Source organism: Chelonoidis abingdonii, chromosome 1 (genome assembly GCF_003597395.2).
Source record: "Chelonoidis abingdonii isolate Lonesome George chromosome 1, CheloAbing_2.0, whole genome shotgun sequence".
Lineage (NCBI taxonomy): Eukaryota > Metazoa > Chordata > Testudines > Testudinidae > Chelonoidis > Chelonoidis abingdonii.
This window is the reverse complement of record NC_133769.1, coordinates 317,458,854-317,479,348: the sequence shown is the minus strand read 5'-3', so window position 1 is coordinate 317,479,348 and position 20,495 is coordinate 317,458,854. Positions and strand designations below refer to the sequence as shown.

General features: G+C 47.6%; 1 protein-coding gene across 1 annotated transcript in view; it reads left to right on the top strand.

The window, feature by feature from the left end:
• Positions 1 to 2,428, top strand: part of LOC116833556 (fibrinogen-like protein 1) — a 29,976-nt gene extending 27,548 nt beyond the window's left edge. The window contains exon 8 of the mRNA XM_032795146.2: positions 585 to 2,428. Within this exon, the coding sequence (XP_032651037.1) occupies positions 585 to 765 (181 nt within the window). The 3' untranslated portion in view covers positions 766 to 2,428. The remainder of the gene's footprint in view (positions 1 to 584) is intronic.
• Positions 2,429 to 20,495: the final 18,067 nt, after the last annotated feature.

Genomic DNA, 20,495 nt, shown 5'->3' with positions numbered 1-20,495 from the left:
TATCCAATACTCAAAGAGTGATGCACATGGGACTAAGGCTGTGGGTGGGTATGCAGCAACAGTCTGTTTTTTCATTACCATTCAAGGCAGAGAGGTTTAAACAGCTTTCACGATGACTTCCAGAATAAAAGCGTAAGAGGGCACCAAGGGCCTGAAGGAAACAATTCCTAGCCACAAACAGGCTCAACCAGCAGTTAGAGTGTATGTTAAGGGCATTTCTCTAGTTGGGGGTGATTAATTTTTGAGCTTTCTATCACAGTTGGCCATAATTATATTTCTTTTATGTTATATTTCATTGGTGGGTATTACTGGTATGTTAGCAATTACTGAGTCTGGTCTCACAGGCCCTCTCTGCAGGGAATGCACGCTGAAGTCAATAGTTCTGCATGTGGACAGTTTGCAAGACTAAGCATTTTGTTTCATATTAAGCCCTTATAAGCCAGGTCCTCATCAGGTGTAAACTGGCATAGACCCATTGAATTCAAATGCAGATTGACAAAAATACGTTGTATTTTGCTGTAATGATGCAATGCCTTCTCACTTTAAACGGAGTCTCCTTTTTCCCCCCCTTTCATCCCTACAAGATGCCACGCAGCGAATCTCAATGGACAATATTATAAAACAGGAAACTACACCGGACGCCATGACAATGGAGTGGTTTGGTCAACCTGGCATGGGTTGTGGTACTCCCTGAAATACACAGCCATGAAAATCAGGCTTCCATCTTTTGTCGACGTAGGGAGTGGAAATGGTAAAAGCAGCTAGAACAGATAGAATCCGCATCACTGGAGACAGAGAGAGTACAGGATAGAAAAATGTTTAGAAATCAAGGGCCAAACCCTCAGCTGGTGTAAATCAGCACAGCTGCACTGTAGTAATTGGCGTTTGATCAGTTTATATTAGTTGAAGATCCATCCCCAGGGTACTAGAATATGCCTATCACATGGTCTAATGGAGGACGTAAGGGTCTCTCATTCTTGTTAAAACCATTGGAAACACCACAAGTTTGTTTTCCAATGATCTTTAGTGGAGATGAGAGTACTCAGCAGTTCACAGGAAACTCTTTGCACCTTGCAGAATCAGGCCTTTACTCCTCTTAGCCATTTGTACCTTATAATGGCCAAATTCATCTCATCTTGATTTCAGTGGTCAGTGAATGTGATAAGCAATATAAGAACATGAAAACAGAACAAACAAAGGAATAAGGATTTGGCCCTTAAAGCTGTCAGCTAGATCTAGGCCCCAGATTTAGATTTTGTTTTGAAGTGGACTTTGCATAGGGTGACCCAGGGCCGGTGCAAAGATGTTTTGCACCCTAGGCAAAACTTCCACCTTGTGCCCTCCCAGCCCCCTCGCACCCCCAACCTGAGGCGCCCCCCTTTCCCCCGCGGCAGCTCTGCCCCTCCACCCTGAGGCGCCCCTCCCCCCCGTGGCAACTCCGCCCTGAGGCACCCCCTGCAGCTCACCCCTGCTCCGTGCACGAGCACCCCGAGCATGCCTTCGCTGCTTCACTTCTCCCACCTCCCAGGCTTGGGGCACCAATCAGCTTAGATGCTGCAAACCTGGGAAGCAGGAGAAGTGAAGCAGCCACGGCGTGATCAAAGAGGAGGCGGGGCACGGGTGAGCTGAGCCGGGGAGTTCCCCTGCATGCCAGTCCCCCCTTACTTGCTGCAGGTGGCCCTCCCCGCACCCCACTGCCCCAGCTTCCTCCGTCTAAATGCCAGCAGCGACTGGGGTGGCCAAAGATCCAGTTGCCACAGTCGCTGCCGTAGAAAATGGCGTCTCCCAAATCCTAACGCCCTAGGCAACCACCTAGGTCGCCTAAATGGTTGCACTGGCCCTGAAGGGACTAGACAGCAAGTGTGAAAAATTGGCACAGGGGGTGGGGGTTAATAGGAGTCTATACAAGAAAAAGACCCAAAAATCGGGACTGTCCCTATAAAATTGGGACATCTGGTCACTCTAACTTTGCAAAGCCTAATATGAATGCTAACATTCTGGGGAATTTTTTATTTCAGTCACAATTTGTTTATTTATATGTTCTTGTCATTGTTCTGTACCAGACGACTTTGTGCTAATGAAGGAGAACTAGAAAATTCTCTTCTAGTTCACTGTTCACTTCCACTTCATTATATTAGCCAAGTTAAATGAGAAAAGTGTACAGCACAAATGAATGAGAATAGAATAACAACAAGAAATATAATGCCAACAATTAAGTCTCTTCCAATAATTTAAGTTGTTAGTAACAAAAGATTTGGGCTTGACATAGATCCTTTAACATCCATGCTGTAAAATGAGCCTACATTTTGTGTATTATAAATATGCTCTTTTAAATTAGTCGTTCTTTTCAATTTATTTTACTTTTCCTTTATATTGTAATTTGTATTATATATTCCTACACATGTGAATTAAAAATCATGGAAATTTACATTGTTTCTGTTTTTAAACAATACTGGGAGATGAACAAAGATTTGGATGGAAAGTCAGAAATGGTTGTGAGAGATGATGCTCCAAGACATTTCACTCACACTTTTATCACTGGTTCTAGTAACATTTTCAGGGCCTGTAAGGCAAGCTTAATTTTCTTGACTCACACAACATTGGGAAAGTTGGATGTTCAGTGTGAAATTTTACATGCTCTGCTTCCTGATGGCTCATCTGCCCAGAGACACAAGGTTCAAATCGTGCTCTCCATTACACCTCTTTTGAGTGTAGACAGCACATTGGTTGAAATGCTGACTGATGTCTTTTGCTCCCATTGTGCCAGTGCACCAGTGGTAGCACATACCCATGAGAACCACACCTATGTCTTTGGAATAATAGTTACACTTGTCACCAAAAGGAGTGGAGTGGAGTCCAACACCAGAACTTCCTCTCATCCTACTCACTCTATCTGTACTTCACACCAGTAAGCCTTACCGCAAGGCCATAATTATCTACCTAAACCATTTTGTTAAATGAAAAGTTACCAGAAGAAATCAGTGCTAACCTGGTGGCTCCTACTAACCCTGATTTACCATATAGTACAACCCTATAACAGTGCAGCCCTTGGCACAAAATCCAGTAGCAATAAGGAAATTTCTGTCAATATATAGGCATGGAGGGTAGTTAAGAAGGAACAATTGCTTCCAATCTGCTCAGGCTGATACTGGCACTTCTTATAAACACTATTGCTTTGGCAGCATCCTGCTGGGGACATACTCCAGGACAAAGCTACCGGCAGGTGCTTGCACACACCGAGAAGCTGAAAATCAATTTCAGTGCCAAAAAGCCAGCGCTGTTCTGGCCCAGAAAGTCACAGAACATGCAACGGCCACTCTCTGACACTAGAACATTTAAATAAGGGTTTAAAACAATTTAATCAAATAGTATAAAGAAGACATTTGCTTTAGAAGAAGACCTTGCACAGGAGATGTACCTGATCACACAGAGAGACGGAGCTAGATGGAACCCTGCAGTACTTTGTGGAGGGCCCTGAAAAATCTTTTACAAGTCCCAGAATGTGTTTCAGAATATGTCTACACATCAATAAAAAATACCAAACCCAGAGCAGCATGTTTCAGAGCCCAGGTCAACTGAGTTGGGCAGGGCTAAAAATCACAGTATAGACTTTCCCGCTCAGGCTGCAGCCCAAGCTCTGAGACCCTCCTGCTCTCACTGGGTTTCAGAGCCTAGACTCCAGCCCAACCCACCCTGAACAGCTACTTGGCTGGTTTTTAGCCCTGCAGTGTGAGTCTGAGGTTATGTCTACACTACAGGATTATTCCGATTTTACAGAAACCGGTTTTGTAAAACAGGTTGTATAAAGTCGAGTGCACGCTGCCACACTAAGCACATTAATTCGGCGGTGTGCGTCCATCTATTGAGGCTAGTGTCGATTTCTGGAGCGTTGCACTGTGGGTAGCTATCCCATAGCTATCCCATAGTTCCCGCAGTCTCCCCCGCCCCTTGGAATTCTGGGTTGAGATCCCAGTGCCTGATGGGGCAAAAAACATTGTCGCGGATGGTTCTGGGTACAGCCTCACCCCTCCCTCCATGAAAGCAGTGGAAGACAACTGTTTCGCACCTTTTTTCCTGGGTGAACTGTGCAGACACCATAGCATGGCAAGCATGGACTCTGCTCAGCTCAAGACAGCAATCATGGACATTGTAAACACCTCGCCCATTTTCGTGCAGTCTATGCTGAACCAGGACCTTGCAAAGCCAGGCGAGGAGGAGGCGGCTACGGCAGCGGCGACGAGAGTGATGAGGACATGGACACAGAATTCTCTCAAACCGCGGCCCCTGCGCTTTGGAGATCCTGCTGGTAATGGGGCAGGTTCTAGCCATTGAACGCCGATTTTGGGCCCGGGAAACAAGCACAGACTGGTGGGACCGCATAGTTTTGCAGGTTTGGGACGATTCGCAGTGGCTGCGAAACTTTCGCATGCGTAAGGGCACTTTCATGGAACTTTGTGACTTGCTTTCCCCAGTGCACGTGGGAGTGCTACCCCCCGCGTTCATTACATAGGTCTGTGGTATGCGCAAGGATATGAGTAATGATTGGAGCTTGGATGGAAGGAGGCTAGTTGTGTGGTTGATGGTATTGTCCTAGCGCTCTCAGCGAAGCTGAGCGTTCTCCCTGCGTGTTATCAGGATTTGACAAATCTTGTGATGATTGAGCAGCGGCTCTACTGTGTGACTTCCCTGAGGCCTGGTGCTGTTCTCCTTGTGATATAGCTTCACTATCGAGATCGCCTCGCAGAGAAGCAGTGTATCTGCTCGCTACTGATTCGTGATACAAACTAAATTGTCCAAAGCACGCAGGCGAATTCTCTCTTGGGTCAGTCGCAACAATGGCCTTACTTGAATTCTTACTATACTGTCACCACCTCGCGACGCTAGCTACAAATCTCTCACAACTAGATCTGGAGTAACCATAGATGTGCTGTCGTGTTCCCACGGGATTCAGCTGGCTAGTTCAATGACTTTCCTGTATATATTGCTAACTACGTTGTCAAAGTGCTCTGCATGAGTCCAACCTCTCTTATCTTTCTAGCTAAAATGTATGACGTACCATGTTCATGTCTACGAATTCCACTATTCTGTGTGCAAACGTCACTTCACTCACTTTTCTTAGCCTCATGGATATATTCATTGTTATTCCAGATCTTCGTGCTCGCGGAGGTTTTTTGTGATTTTTCCTGCCGCTTTCCTCTTCGTCTGCGCTATCCATGGGCTGGTGCGCACGACGCCTTTGCCAAACCTGGATCTTTGAGATGTTACCAGGAGGTGTGGTTTATTACTCAGTAGATCTGAGGCTTGCAAAAAATCTTTGTAGTGTACGGCTGTATACTAGTCTGACTTATTCCCTCCATTGTGCTTTTAGTCCGGTATTAGTGTGGAAGACTGTCGTTAGTCTTGCGCAGCGTACTTTAACGAACGCAAAACGCACCTGGGTCTTTCCTATACCTTTGGACAATCATAATAAATCGGTTTTAGCTGGATACGTATTATATTTCCAATGTGATAGAACAACTGTTTACCTTTGTGTTTGCTATACTTCTCCCAACTGGTCCTATACACTCTATGCACAATGTGTAATAGTTTCCACTCACTATTACTCTTCATGCTTAATGATGTCTTCACTAACAGTTTTTTTCGCTTAATTGTCCCTCTTACCTGATAATGAGTGTCAGCCTGCTTCCTTTGGTGTTAGAGTCTCAAGACAAGATGGCACGTAGGAACAGACGGGCTCAGAGACATGATGTCATTCAGCATTGCATGTGGTCCGGATGCGTTTTAAAGATCGCCGAATGTGTGTCTTTTCAGCTTCTATTGGGCAGGCCCTTAAAGTGCCATGGGTGCGAATTGCGCTCTTCCCATTCTTAGTGTGGAGCCGGTCAGAAGGGGGGAAAACCACCGTTCAGTGCCTGCTTCTTTCATGGTACTTTTACACTAGATTAGAAGCCAATTGCGGCAGCTCCATCCCAGAGACCTGAATTGAACGCTCTGCACAGTGACACATAGCTAACGCACACCCACTCACGCTAGATACACAATTCTTAGCATGGTGTTCTCCTCATGGCCTGATGGAAATACTGATCTTATTATCCCTTCTCTCACTCACTATCCTCAACCCAGGCACACTGGCTAGTCGCCCTTAACAACCATAAGCTCTCTCGAATAATAGCTGCGCATGTGGTCGAGATTAAATTTACCTCCCACGTCTCTGCCTGCTGTGTGCTATTCCGTGGCAGAGATTGATAAGTGAGAAATATGATTTTTTATAATGTAAATGCTGTCAAATACAAAAACGCTTTGGAGATAGTGGTGATATGAAGGTTTTCCAGGATGTGAGAGGTGTTGTTGATGATGCCTTAAGCCACTCAGACTTGTTTCTACTTAATTAAAAATTACTCGTGGTCGATCTATGTCCACCACGCTACTACAGGAATAGCTATAGCCGATGAACATTGAGGTACTCTATCGCGAGGCATTTAACTAGCTGGTTAGGGAGTGGAGACTCGCAAGCGTGGCTGCGCAATGTTTGCATGTGTGTTAAGGATGCCAGGATAGAAAATATCGGCGTTAACCATACGCAAGGCATAGGCTATATGTTTGTGTAGATGTACTTTGAATACGGTCATGTTTTCACATGCTTCTCAGCGTACAATGCTCCATCTAGCCGATGAACTAGTGTTTCCATAGCTGTCCTTATACACTAGGTAGTGACTTGAGACACTTGTAAGCTACCCTGGCCCAGAAACCTGTCCTAGCGAAGGTCTTTCTGAGAGTACCTCCGGAGGACTTCAATAGGTGAGAGTTATAGTCAGGGAATCCTGGTACGGTATTGTCCGCTCTCCATCCTTCTCTAGACATTGGCACCATGACTATTGACTTTACCGCAATTGTTGATAATGAACTAAAACTAGGTATCACACTCCCGCGAATGCATCCCAAGTCTCATCAGGGCAAATTAATCATTAAAAACGCTTGCTTTTCGGAACTATGTTTTTATTACATAAGGTCCCAACACACTTACACACATGTAAGTCAAAACGGTCCCTTTCCATGGCTATCATTGCTGTTCGGATAGCCCCGCAGCTTCGGAGGGTCGTTGAGGTGTAGTCAACTATGCCAACAGAGAAATGCTTTCGGATTGGCATAGCTGGTAATTCACATGTCGCATAGTTGTTTGAGAGAAAGCTCCTAGGTCCTGTTGGGGGCCGTATGAGTAATGACGGATCCTGAGCTGTGGTGTGCTGCCTCTGCAAAAGCTGACGTCGTCCTCTTCCTGCCTCCTATCTTCCCCATCTGCAGAACCTCAGCCATGGCTGAGATTTATTCACCCCCTTCATGAATCCATGGAAGAGGTGGGGTTTGGTGACGGACTCCCCCTAGAATTGCCATGTTTCAGCGTCAGAAGAAACGGCATCGTTTGCGGCCTCGCCGCTGGTACCTTCTTGTTTTGCTTCGTTTGGTTTTCGTGAGTGCCTTGGCTCTCGTCTGAGCTCCTTAACTTTTCACACAGGCACAGCTTTAACCCTGATATTGCCACTGGTGGTGCACTCTCATCGGCTATCATTAGTCCCTTCGGGAAATTTTTTCAATTTGTTTTGTCATCATTTTCTTGGAAACGGGAGGTTCTGTTAGCACAGATCTTCCTCTCCCCATACAGCAATCAGATCCAGTACCTCCTGTGCAGTCCATGCTGGAGCTCTTTTTCAATTCTCAGGAGACTGCATTGTTACCTGTGCTGATGAGCTCTGCATGGTCACTTGTGCTGGTGAGCTCTCCACGCTGGCCAAACAGGAAATGAAATTCAAAAGTTCGTGGAGCTTTTCCTGTCTACCTGGCCAGTGCATCCGAGTTCAGATGACTTTCCAGAGCGGTCACAATGGTGCACTGTGGGATACCGCCCGGAGGCCAATACCATCAATTTGCGGCCACACCAACCCTAATCCAACATGGCAATACCGATTTCAGCGCTACTCCCTTCGTTGGGGAGGAGTACAGAAACCGGTTTAAAGAGCCCTTTATATCGATATAAAGGGCCTTGTTGTGTGGACGGGTGCAGGGTTAAATCTGTTTAACGCTACTAAATTCGGTTTAAACGCGTAGTGTAGACCAGGCCTGAGTCAGATGACCTAGCCTCTGCAACTCGCTGCTGTGGGGCTTTTTTTGCAGTGTTGCCATACCCTCCGGCACATTTTGCTTAATACATGTTGAAAAGTCTCACTGGCCAGGTACCTATTTGCTTTGAGCTAGACAGCTGGGCTCAGACACTTCCCAAGGTAAGTTATGCAGATTGTTGCGGCAGGGTGTTGGACTGCTGTTCACAGTGGTGCTCTGTTGTATCGCCTGCAGCATTTTCTCTGGTGCCATAGGAGCACCTGCATCGGGAGGCTCAATGAGCCAGGTGCAGGCCTTCAAATAGCTCTTGCAGCACTGCAAGCTCTAAAATCCACAGATCGCACCACTGCAGGATGTTACCAGATTTTCCCATTACTCTGGGGTACGGTCATTTATTAGGGTTACTCTTCTGGGGCCGGGGGGGGGGTCTGTAATTCTATCAATGTACTGCTTGTGTCACTTTTGTTTTCATATGGAGCTCTACTTCTCCCTTCTGCAAGTCCCCTCCCAATGGCAGTATCCTGCAGGACCTAGGTTCCCCAAGGCTGGGTTCCTCTAGCATCAGAACCAGATATGCACGCACACACACACACAGACTCTCTCTCTCTCCCCCTACCTGAGTGGACTAGGTCAATCAGCACTTTCAAGCTGACCCCTTATATGTCCCTGGACTCAGTGGGCTGGGTCAAGCCGCACTTTCAAGCTGCCCCCCATTATGTGCCACAGGAATCGCACCGGAGTAGAGTCAGTCTGAGCAGATTGGGTCGAACAGCACTTCCAGGCTGCCACTCTTATGTGCCCCTCAACTCAGCGGACTGTGTTAAGCAGCTTTTTCAAGCTGCCACCCTCATATGTCACAGATTCAGCATGTCCCTATCCCCACTGTCACGTTACAATTGTACTGGTAGTAACCCACTTGATGAGCAAACCCCACAGTATTTTTGGGCCCTACAGGGATCTTTAGCTTAGGTAAGAGAAGTGTTGCTGCACAGTAAATGGGGAAGCTAAAAACACAACAGAGTAAAGCTCGGGGGGGGAGGGGGCGAAGCAACCATCTTAACCATAAAAGTTATTTATTGAATAATAGTGATAACCACACAAGGAGAGCCTAAATAAACAGAACAGTTACATTATTAGAGGTTACAAAAGTCATATATAGAAAACTATACCTGCCTAAGGTAGAAAAGAAAACAAAGCGAGAGAGAGAGAGAGAGAGCGCGCTGGGATCTCACCAATCCATGACGCTTGAACTGGCCGGGGTTCCCAGGTGATGGTGGTAGCTCAGGGTCCTGAGTGCTGGAGACAGGCAGAGCCCCCAGCATGATCAGTCAAGAGAAGATGAAATCCCAGTGGAACTGATGCAGAGTTGGATCCATGCATCAGAACACTTACTGGAGTGTGAGTAGGGTTTTTTTTGTAGAGAAACAACAATGGTTCAAGGGAGAACACTAGATTAGTTTATGGGTAAACTGATGACTCAAGGGTTTTCTTTAGGCTAGACAATAGGCGCTGATCACTCTTGGCTATGGGCAGGGCCGCCCAGACGGGGGGGGGGGGAAAGTGGGGCAATTTGCCCCAGGCCCCAGGCTACGCAAGTGCCCCCAAGAGAATGACCGAGGCTCCCACCTCCGCCCCTCTCGGAGCCTCAGCGCAACAAGCAGCGCTCCCGCACGGCGCTGCAGTGTCCATCCAGCGGGCCTCCTGAGCTCCGCCCCGCTCAGAGCCGCGTGGTCAGGGGGCGGGACTGCGAGCTCCGGGCTGGGCGGAAGGAGTTCAGGAGGCCGGCAGGAGGCGCGCTGCAGTTGTTCGGGGGCGCGCTGAGCTCTGAGTGAGCCGGGGGCAGGGAGTCTTTGGGCCAGTCAGGGAGGGGGCAGAGGTTGGGGGGGCAGTCAGGGGACAGGGAACGGGGGGGTTGGATTGTGGGCATTCGGGGGTTTGTCAGGACTCAGTGGGGGTGGATAGAGGTTGGGGTAGTCAGGGGACAGGGAGCGGGGGTCCCGGGGTGGTGGTTGGGTGGGGTTTCTAGGGGACAGTGAGGGGACAAGGAGCAGGATGGGTTGGGGATTCTGAGGAGGGCAGTCGGGGAAGGGCAGGAAGTGGGTGGGGGTCGGATAGGGGGCATGGCCAGGTTGTTTGGGAGGCACAGCCTTCCCTCCCCTAAAGCTCATTCAGCAGTTTGAGGCTTGCAGAAGAGCCAAGCTGTTAGGTTTTCCATCAGGGCTACCATCCCTTTTACTTCTCAAATGCCAAATTATAGTCAATATTTAATTTCAGTGCCATAAGGAGATTCATGTCAGGGGAGGGTAGCTTCATTTAAAATTAGCCACTGGAGGAAGGATCACATGAGAAGAGCAATATCTGTACAGTTCCCCGAATGTGTTTCAGAATTGTCTACACATCAATAAAAATTACCAACCCCAGCGCAGCATTGCCTGTTCAGAGGCCCAGGTCAACTGAGTTGGGCAGGGCTAAAAATCACCAGTATAGACTTTCTCCGTTCAGCTTGCAGCCCAGTCTGAGACCCTCCTTGCTCTCACTGGGTTTCAGAGCCTAGACTCACCCAACCCGACCCTGAACAAAGTACTTGGCTGTTTTTAGCCCTGCGAGTGTGAGTTGGGTTATGTCTACACTACAGATTATTCCGATTTTACAGAAAACCGGTTTTGTAAAAAACAGGTTGTATAAAGTCGAGCGCACGCTGCCACACTAAAGCCATTAATTCGCGGTGTGCGTCCATCTATTGAGGGTAGTGTCGATTCTCTGTGAGCGTTGCACTTTGTGGGTAGCTATTCCCATAGCTATCCCATAGTTCCGCAGTCTCCCCCGCCCCTTGGGGATTTCTTGGTTTTGAGATCCCAGGGCCTGATGGGGCAAAAACATTGTCGGCGGATGGTCTGGGTACGCATCACCCTCCTTCCATGGAAAGCCAGCAGACAACCGTTTTGCCACCTTTTTTCCTGGGTGAACTGTGCAAATGCCCATAGCAAGCAAGCATGGACCCTGCTCAGCTCAGACGGAAATCATGGACTTTGTAAAACCGTTTCCCACGATTATCATGCAGTCTATTGCTGAAACAGGACCTGTAAAACCAGGCAAGGGGAGGCAGCTCGACAGTGCGGCGACGAGAGTGATCGAGGACATGGACAGAGAATCTCTCAAACCGCAAGGCCCCTGCGCTTTGGAGATTATGATGGTAATGGGGCAGGCTGTAGCTAGTGAACGCCGACTTTTGGACCAGGGAAACAAGCACAGACTGGTTGGGACTGCATAGTGTTGCAGGTTTGGACGATTCCCGCGTGGCGCGCGAACTTTTTGCATGCGTAAGCACTTTTCAGGAACTTTACTTGCTTTCCCCTGCCCTGAAACGCCAGAATACCAAGATTGAGAGCAGCCCTCACAGTGAGAAGCGAGTTGGCAATAACCTCTGGAAGGGCTTGCAAACACCAACAGCTACGGTCAGTCGGAATCAAATTTGGAAGTGGGAAAATCTTCTGTGGGGGCGGCTGTGAGCAAATAGCCAAAGCAATCATTAACGCTGCTGCATAAAAAGTTTAGTGACTCTGGAAATGTGCAGGTCATACGTGGAGGCTTGCTTCAATGGGATTCCCTAATGTGGTTGGCGATAGATGGAACACTATGTTCCTATCTTGCAGCCGGGAGCACCAGGGCACCAGTACATAACGCAAGTGGTACTTTTCAATGGTCTGCAAAGCCCTGGTGGATCACAAGGGACAATTTCACGTGGGTGGCCAGGAAGGGTTCATGACGCTCGCGTTCTTCAGGAACACTACTCTATTTAAAATGCTGAGCAAGGGATTACTTCCCAGGACCAGAAAATAACAGTTGGGGATTTGAGATGCCTTTAGTTCTCCTGGGGACAGGCTACCCTGATTCCATGGCCATGAAGCCATACACAGGCAGCTGGACAGTATCAGGTTTGTTCAGCTTACAGGCTGACGGCAAGCGCAGCCAGAATGTGGTAGTTAGAAGTGTGCATTGCGTTAAAAGGCCGCTGGTGAAAGTCGACTCGCTCAGACTCGCCAGACCAAATATCCCCTTGTTATTTGCTGCTAGCTGTGTGCCTCCACAATTCAGTGGAGAGTAAGGGAGGACCTTTTATGCGGGGTGGCGGGCTGAGGCCAAATCACCTGCCACTGATTACCACGGCACAGACACAGGGCGATTAGAAGAGCACACCAGGAAACGGATTCTCTGTGCTCACAGAAGCTTTGAAAATGAGTTTCATCACAGGCAGGGTACGGGTTGACTGTTGTGTTTGTTTCCCCTGATTGAACCCCCTCGCCTTTGATTGACTCATTCCTGTAAGAAAACCCACCTTCCCGCTTCGATTACAGCTTGCTAAGGAAATAAAGTCACTATCGTTTAAAATCATGTATTCTTTATTAATTCATTATAAAAGAGAAAGGAACTGACAAGGTAGCCCAGTGTGGTTTGGAGGAGGTAGGAGGGTAAGGAAAAGGCCAACTAAAAAAATTTCAAAAGTAATGACGCTTTGGTTGGGCTGTCCACTGGCGTGGAGTGCCGGAGCCTCCCCCACGCTAACGTTCTACATTCTGGGTGCGAAGGATTTATGGAACATGGTGAGGAGTGAGGTAGTTACCAGAGGTGCGGCGGCACTCTGCTATCCTTGCTGCTGTCCTGAAGCTTCCAACCAGACGCCGGAGCTGTCAGTTTGATCACCACAGCAGCCCCAGAGTTCGTCATGCCTCCTCTGATCTTCCTGCCGCCACTCTCATCTCGAGTGTCCCCTCCTGTCTCAAGTTCACTGCATCTTCCTTTATTTGGATTACTACGTCCTCCACTCATTCATATGAAGCTCTTCATTGCGAGTCACTTCCATGAATTTCTGAGGAACCATTTCGTCTCGCGTTTTTTTTTCCGCCGCTTATCTGAGATAGCCTTCGGGGTTTATGAAGAGGGGCTTGAAAAATTTGCAGCTGCCATGAAGGGAGGGAAAAAAGGGAGAGAATGTATTTAAAAATACATTTTACAGACAATGGTTATACTCTTTCAAAGTGAAACAAACACTATTCACCTTACATAGCACATTTGATTCACTACAAGGTCGCGATTTTGCATCTTAACATTGAGTGCCTGCAGCTCTGGTGTTAGAGATCTCACAGATGCAGGTCCGGCAGCAGAATTCAGCTTGCATGTGTCCATGGAAGCCCCATTGTCTTTCAGCTTCTGCAGCCTTCATATATACAGTGCCTTCCTTTCCCATACCAGGCAAAACCCGTTCAGTGCTTGCTTTCTTTCCTGTTACAATTGCAGCAGCCGAAACACACACCCCCATCACCAATTCTCTGGGATGATCGCTTTACCTCTCCCCATCACTGCGCTAGCCAACGCGAAAAAGCTCGTCCAATCACCCTCCCCACCCTCGCCCTGCTTGGCTACCTGCCAGGAATGGATTTCTTTTAAGCAACAGCAGGCAAACAGACCCAGCAGGAATGACCATCTCTTCCCCTTAATAAAATCCTGAATTTCAACTAGGTTACCATGAAACAATATCAGTCTCCTGAGTAAACAGCGAGTAAGAAACGGATGTTGCTTGAAGCCAGCAAACATCGGGACCCATACGCAGCTAGGCTTTGTCATGCCAATGAACCAAATTACTTGCTACATGCATGCATGGTCAAGTGTTCTACCATGGAGATGGAATAAAGCGGACCCTGCAGAACTTCTGCAAGGCTTTTGGAGGACCTCCAGAGAGCTTCAATGGAGATGTCCCTGAGATTTCGCTCCATCCTCAGACATGTCAACAGATTTTCCAAAACTTGTACTGGCCGCGAATTGCATCCAAGTCCTCAGGCAATTATCATTAAAAAAACGCTTGATTTGTTGAACTATGTTTATATTTACAAAGGTACACCACAGAGGTCCCTTCCCTGGCTTCATTGTGTGGGATAGTGGCTTGGGAGCTGGGAGGGTAATTCCGTCAGGGTGAAAAAAAGCTCCTGGCTGTGTGGGGAGAAATGGTATGCTGTATGTGCTCTTGCAAGCTGCTCCTCCTCTTGCCTCCTCCTTCATCTTCCCCATCTGCAGAATCCTCAGCCATGGCTGAGTTTATCACCCCCACTTCAGAATCCATGGACAGGTGGGGTAATGTGACGACCCCCTAGAATTGCATTTGCGCTCAGCGTAGAAACGGCATGTTTGCGGCCTTGCCCCGGACCTTCTGTTTGCTTCTTTGGTTTTGTAGGCTTGTCTGAGCTCCTTAACTTTCACACGGCCTGGTACGAGTTCCTGGTGTGGCCTCTCTGCATCTATAGCCTTGAAAATTTTTCAAATGTTTTTATTCATCTTTTGGAACGGAGTTCTGTTAGCACGAATCCTCTCCCATAAGCAATCAGATCAGTACCTCCTGTGCAGTCCATGCTGGCTCTTTTTTCAATTCTCAGGAGATGCATTGGTTACCTGTGCTATGAGCTTCTGCATGTCACTTGTGCTGGTGAGTCTCCACGCTGGCCAAACAGGAAATGAAATTTCAAAAGTCGTGGAGCTTTTCTGTCTTACCTGGCACCAGTGCATCCCGAGTTCAAGATGACTTCACAGTAGCCAGGTTGCTCCGCGGGCGAACAAATGTTGTGTCTCACTGGTGTGGGGAGATACTCTACGGAGGCCCTAATCCACCATCAATTTGCGCCTTGCTGGGCCACACCAACCCATAACCACATGCAAATACATCAGCGCTACTCCTCTCGTCGGGTAGCTAAAAATAAAGTTAATGAGGACGTAAGGTGCTCTCATTCTTTGTTAAAACCTTGAAACACACAGTTTGTTTTCCAATGATCTTAGTGGCGATGAGATTATCAGCAGTTCCAGGACACTCTTTCACCTGCAGAATCAGGCCTTTACTCCTTCTTAGCCATTATGTACCTTATAATGGCCAAATTCATCTCATCTTGATTTCAGTGGTCAGTGAATGTTGATAAGCATATAGACATTGAACAGAACAAACACAGGAATAAGGATTTGGCCTTAAAGCTGTTCATGTAGATCTAAGCCCGAATTTAATTTTGTTTGAAGTGGACTTTGCATAGGTGACCCTAGGGCCGCTGCAAAGAGATCTCTTTGCCACCGAGAGCAACTTCACCTTGTGCCCCCCATGCCCCTCGACACCCCCACCATTTGAGGCTCCCGCCTTTCCCCGCGGCCGCTCTGCCCTCGCACCCTGAGGCGCCCCTCCCCCCCTGGCAACTGCGCGCCTGAGGCACCCCTGCAGCTTCACCCCTGCTCCGTGCACGAGACCCCGAGCATGCTTCCTGCTCACTTCTCCCACCTCCCAGGCTTCGGGCACACCATCAGCCTTAGATGCTGCAACCTGGGAAGCAGGAGAGTGAAGCAGCACGGCGTGCTCAAAGAGGAGGCGGGGCACGTGAGGCTGAGCCGGGAGTTCCCCTGCATGCCAGGTTCCCCCCTTACTTGTCTGCCGGTGGCCCTCCCCGTCACCCCACTGCACCCAGCTTCCTCCGTTAAACTGCGAGCAGCGACTGGTGTGGCAAAGATCCAGTTGCCCACAGTCGCTTGCCGTGAAAATGGGTCTCCCAAATCCTAACGCCCTAGGCAACCACCTAGGTCGCCTATGTTGCACTGGCCTCAAGCGACTAGACGCAAGTGTGAAAATTGGCACGAGGTAGGTGCCGCGGGTTAATGGAGTCTATACAGAAAGACCAACAAAATCGGATTGTCCTATTAAAAAATTGGGACATTTCGTCACTACTAACTTCAAAGCCTATCATGCTCGCCCTAACTTTCTGGGAAATTTTATATTCAGTCACAATGTCTGATTATTTAACTATGATTCTTGTCACTTGTTCATTTACCAGACGACTTTGTGCTAATGAAGGCATGAACTATGAAATTCTCTTTATTCACTGTTCACTTCATTCTTATATTAGCAAGTTAAATGAGAAAGTGTAGCAGCACAAATGAATGAGAATAGAATACAACAAAGAAATTATAATGCCAACAATAGTCTCTTCCAATAATTTACGTTGTTGTAACAACAGATTTGGCGCATTGACATAGATCTTTAATCCATGGCCTGTAAATGAGCCTACATTTTGTGTATTATATAATACTCTTTGATAAAATTAGTCGTTTCTTTTCAAATTTATTTACTTTTTCCTTGTATATTTAATTGTATATATTTCCTACACATGTGATGTAAAATCATCGGGAAATTTACATTGGTTCTGTTTTTAAACATACTGGGGAGATGAACAATTGGATGGAAAGTCCGAATGGTTGTGAGGATGATGCTCCACGACATTTCACTCCACACTTTATTCACTGGTTTCTGATACTTTCATGGCCTAAGGCAAGCGTAATTTCTTGACTCACACAACATTGGGAAAGTTTGGATGTCAGTGGAAATTTTACAATGCTCTGCCTCCTGATGGCTCACTGCCAGAGACAAGGTTCAAATCGTGCTCTCCATTACACCTCTTTGAGTGTAGGACAGCACATTGGTTGAAATGCTGACTGTGTCTTTTGCTCCATGTGCCAGTGCACAGTTGGTCAGCACCATACCCATGAGAAACCCACCTATTCTTTGAATAATAGTTACCGTTGTCACCAAAAGGGTGGAGTTGGAGTTCACACACAATTTCCTCTCATCCTACTCACTCTATCTGTATTCACACCAGTAGCCTTACCGCAAGGCCATAATTATCTACTAACCTTTGTTAAATGTGAAAAGTTACCGAAGCAATCAGTGCTTAACCTGGTGCTCCTACTAACCCTGAGTTTACCAATATAGTACAACCTATAACAGTGTACAGCCCTTGGCACAAAATCCAGTAAGCAATAAGGAAATTCTGTCAATATATAGCATTGGAGGGTATTAAGAAGAGAACAATTGCTTCCAATCTGCTCAGGCTTGATACTGGCACTTCTTATAAACACTATTGCATTTGGCGCATCCTGCTGTGGACATACTCCAGGACAAACGCTTACCGGCGGGTCTTGCACACACCGAGAAGCTGAAAATCAATTTCAGTGCAAAAAGCCAGCGCTGTTCTGGCCAGAAAGTCACAGACATGCAACGGCCACTCTCTGACACGTAGAACATTTTAATAAGGGTTTAAACATTAATCAAATAGTTATAAGAAAGACATTATGCTTTGAGAGACGCTTGCACAGAGAGTACCTGTCACAAGAGAGACGGGCTAGATGGAACCCTGCTACTTTTGTGGAGGGCCCTGAAACTCTTTACAAGTCCCCAGAAATGTGTTTCAGAATTGTCTACACATCAATAAAAATTACCACACCAGCAGCAGCATGTGTTCAGAGCCCAGAGTCAACTGAGTTGGCAGGGCTAAAATCACCAGTATAGACTTTCTCCGTTCAGGCTTGCAGCCCAGTCTGGAGACCCTCCTTGCTCTCCTGGGTTTCAGAGCCTAGACTCCACCGCAACCCGACCCTGAACAGCTACTTGGCTGTTTTTAGCCCTGCGAGTGTGAGTCTGGGTTATGTCTAGCCACTACAGAGCTTATTCCGATTTACAGAAACCGGTTTTGTAAACAGGTTGATAACAGTCGGCGCACGCTGCCACACTAAGCACGATTATTCGCGGTGTGCGTTCCAATCTATTGAGGGCTAGTGTCGATTCTCATGGAGCGTTGCACTTTGGGTAGCTATCATAGCTATCCCATAGTTTCCGCAGTCTCCCCCGCCCCTTGGGGATCTGGTGTTGAGATCCCAGGCACTGATGGGGCAAAACATTGTCGCGGATGGTCTGTGGTACGCATCACCCTCCTTCCATGAAAGCCAGCAGACAACGTTTTGCCACCTTTTTTCCTGGGTCAACTGTGCAAATGCCCATAGCAGCAAGCATGGACCCTGCTCAGCTCAGACAGAAATCATGGTCTTTGTATAACACCTTCCCAGCGCATTATCATGCAGGGGGGTCTATGCTGAAACAGACCTAACCAGGCAAGGGGAGGCAGCTCGCAGTGCGCGACGAGAGTGATGAGACATGGACGAGAATCTCTCAAACCGCAAGGCCCCTGCGCTTTGGAGATTATGATGGTAATGGGGCAGGCTGTAGCTAGTTGAACGCCGATTTTGGACCAGGGAAACCATAGCACAGACTGTTGGACTTGCATAGTGTTGCAGGTTTGGAGCGATTCCCGCGTGGCGGCGAAACTTTTGCATGCGTAGGGCACTTTCATGGAACTTTTTACTGCTTTCCCCTGCCCTGAAACGCCAGAATACCAAGATGAGAGCAAGCCCTACAGATTGAGAAGCGAGTATGGCAATAACCTCGTGGAAGGCTTGCAAACACCAACAGCTACGGTCAGTCGAATCAATTTGGAAGTGGGAAAATCTTCTGTGTGGGCGGCTGTTGATAAATAGCCAAGAATCATTACGCTGCTGCCTAAAAGTTTAGTGACTCTGGAAATGTGCAGGTTCATAGTGAGTGCTTGCTGAATGGGATTCCCTAACTTCGTGGTTAGGCGATAGAGGAACACATTATCCTATCTTGGCAGCCGGGACGCACCAGGGCACCCAGTACATAACCGCAGTGCGTACTTTTCAATGGTCTGCAAGCCCTGGTGGCATCACAAGGGACAATTTCACGTGGATGCCCAGGAGGGTTCATGACGCTCGCGTTCTTCAGGAACCACTACTCTATTTAAATGGCTGACGCAGGATTACTTCCAGGACCAGAAAATAAAGTTGGGGATTTGAGATGCCTTTAGTTCATCCTGGGGGACCAGGCTCCCCCTTGATTCCATTGGCTCATGAAGCCTACACAGCAGCTGGACAGTAGTCAGGTTTGTTCAGCTACAGGCTGCGGCAAGCGCCAGAATTGGTGTAGAAGTGTTTGCATTGCCGTTTAAAAGGCCGCTGGTGCACAGTACTGACTCGCTTCAGACTCGCCAGACCAAATATCCCCTTGTTATTTGCTGCTAGCTGTGTGCCTCCACAATTCAGTGAGAGTAAGGGAGGACCTTATGCGGGGTGGCGGAGCTGGCAAATCACCTGCCACTGATTACCCGGCAGCCAGACCAGGGCGCATTAGAAGAGACACCAGGAAACGCGATTCTCTGTGCTCACAGAAGCTTTGAAAATGAGTTTCATCACAGGCAGGGTACGGTCTGCCTGTTGTGGTTTGTTTCCCCTTGTGAACCCTCCCGCCTTTGCATTGACTCATTCCTGTAAGACACCCACCTTCCGCTTCGATTCCGCTTGCTATAGGAAAATAAGTCACCTATCGTTTTAAATCATGTATTCTTTATTAATTCATTATAAAAGAGATAGGAACTGACAAGTAGGCCCAGTGTGGTTTGGAGGAAGGTATGGGGGTAAGGAAAAGGCCACTAAAAAATTTCAAAGTAATGACGCTTTGGTTGGGCTGTCCCTGGCTGTAGGATGGAGTGCCGGAGCCTCCCCCACGCTACGTTCTACATTCTGGGTGCGCAAGGATTATGGAACATGGTGAGGTGAGGTGTACACAGAGGTGCGGCGGCACTTCTGCTATCTTGCTGCTGTTCCTGAAGCTCCACCAGACGCCGGAGCTGTCAGTTTGATCACACAGCAGGCCCCAGAGTTGCTCATGCCTCCTCTGTCTTGCCTTGCGCACCTCTCTCTCGAGTGGTCCTCCTGTCTCAACGTTCACTGCTCTTCCTGTTATTTGATTACTCGTCCGTCCACTATTTCGTATAAGCTCTTTATAGATGTGGCCGTAGTTCATGCCTCATCACCAATCTTATCCTCGCAGAAACATGGATTCTCTCTCTCGCGTGTTTATTACTTTGTCTTTCCTGTCCTCCGTCACTTATGCGCTCCTTCCCCACTTTCGTGATGCCTCGAGCACGATTAGATTTACGGACTATATGTGTAAATTTTACCCAGGTGGCCTGTTCTGTAGTTGGGGGGTATGGGATAATATAAAGGGTTGAGATGATATTATATAAAGTTATAATATTTTCATACACTGACTTTATCGCTCATAATGTCCTCTTTCAATATTGTATGCTTTTCTTCACAGTCCACGCTGTAATTGATCGAACTTAGTAGTGCTTATGCAGCGGTACTCCAGACCTGGTCCGTCATAGTTTTGTTTTCGATTAACTCCTTTAGATTGTAGCTCATGCTTGACTATCTGGCTTTATAGCTCGTTCTAAGCGAAGTTAATGCAATGATTGTAGACAGTTTCCTGTTATTAGTGTCATGCATGAAATTCAGGCTTGCTTGTGCTCCATGTAGCTTGTCTATTCAGCTCTCTGCAGGCTCGCATTGCATTATACAAGATGCCCTTCCTTTCACAATAGTACCAGGCTCCGTTCATGGCTGGCTGTGCCTTCCATTGTTGAACAGTGCATGACACGCGACGTGAAAGCTCA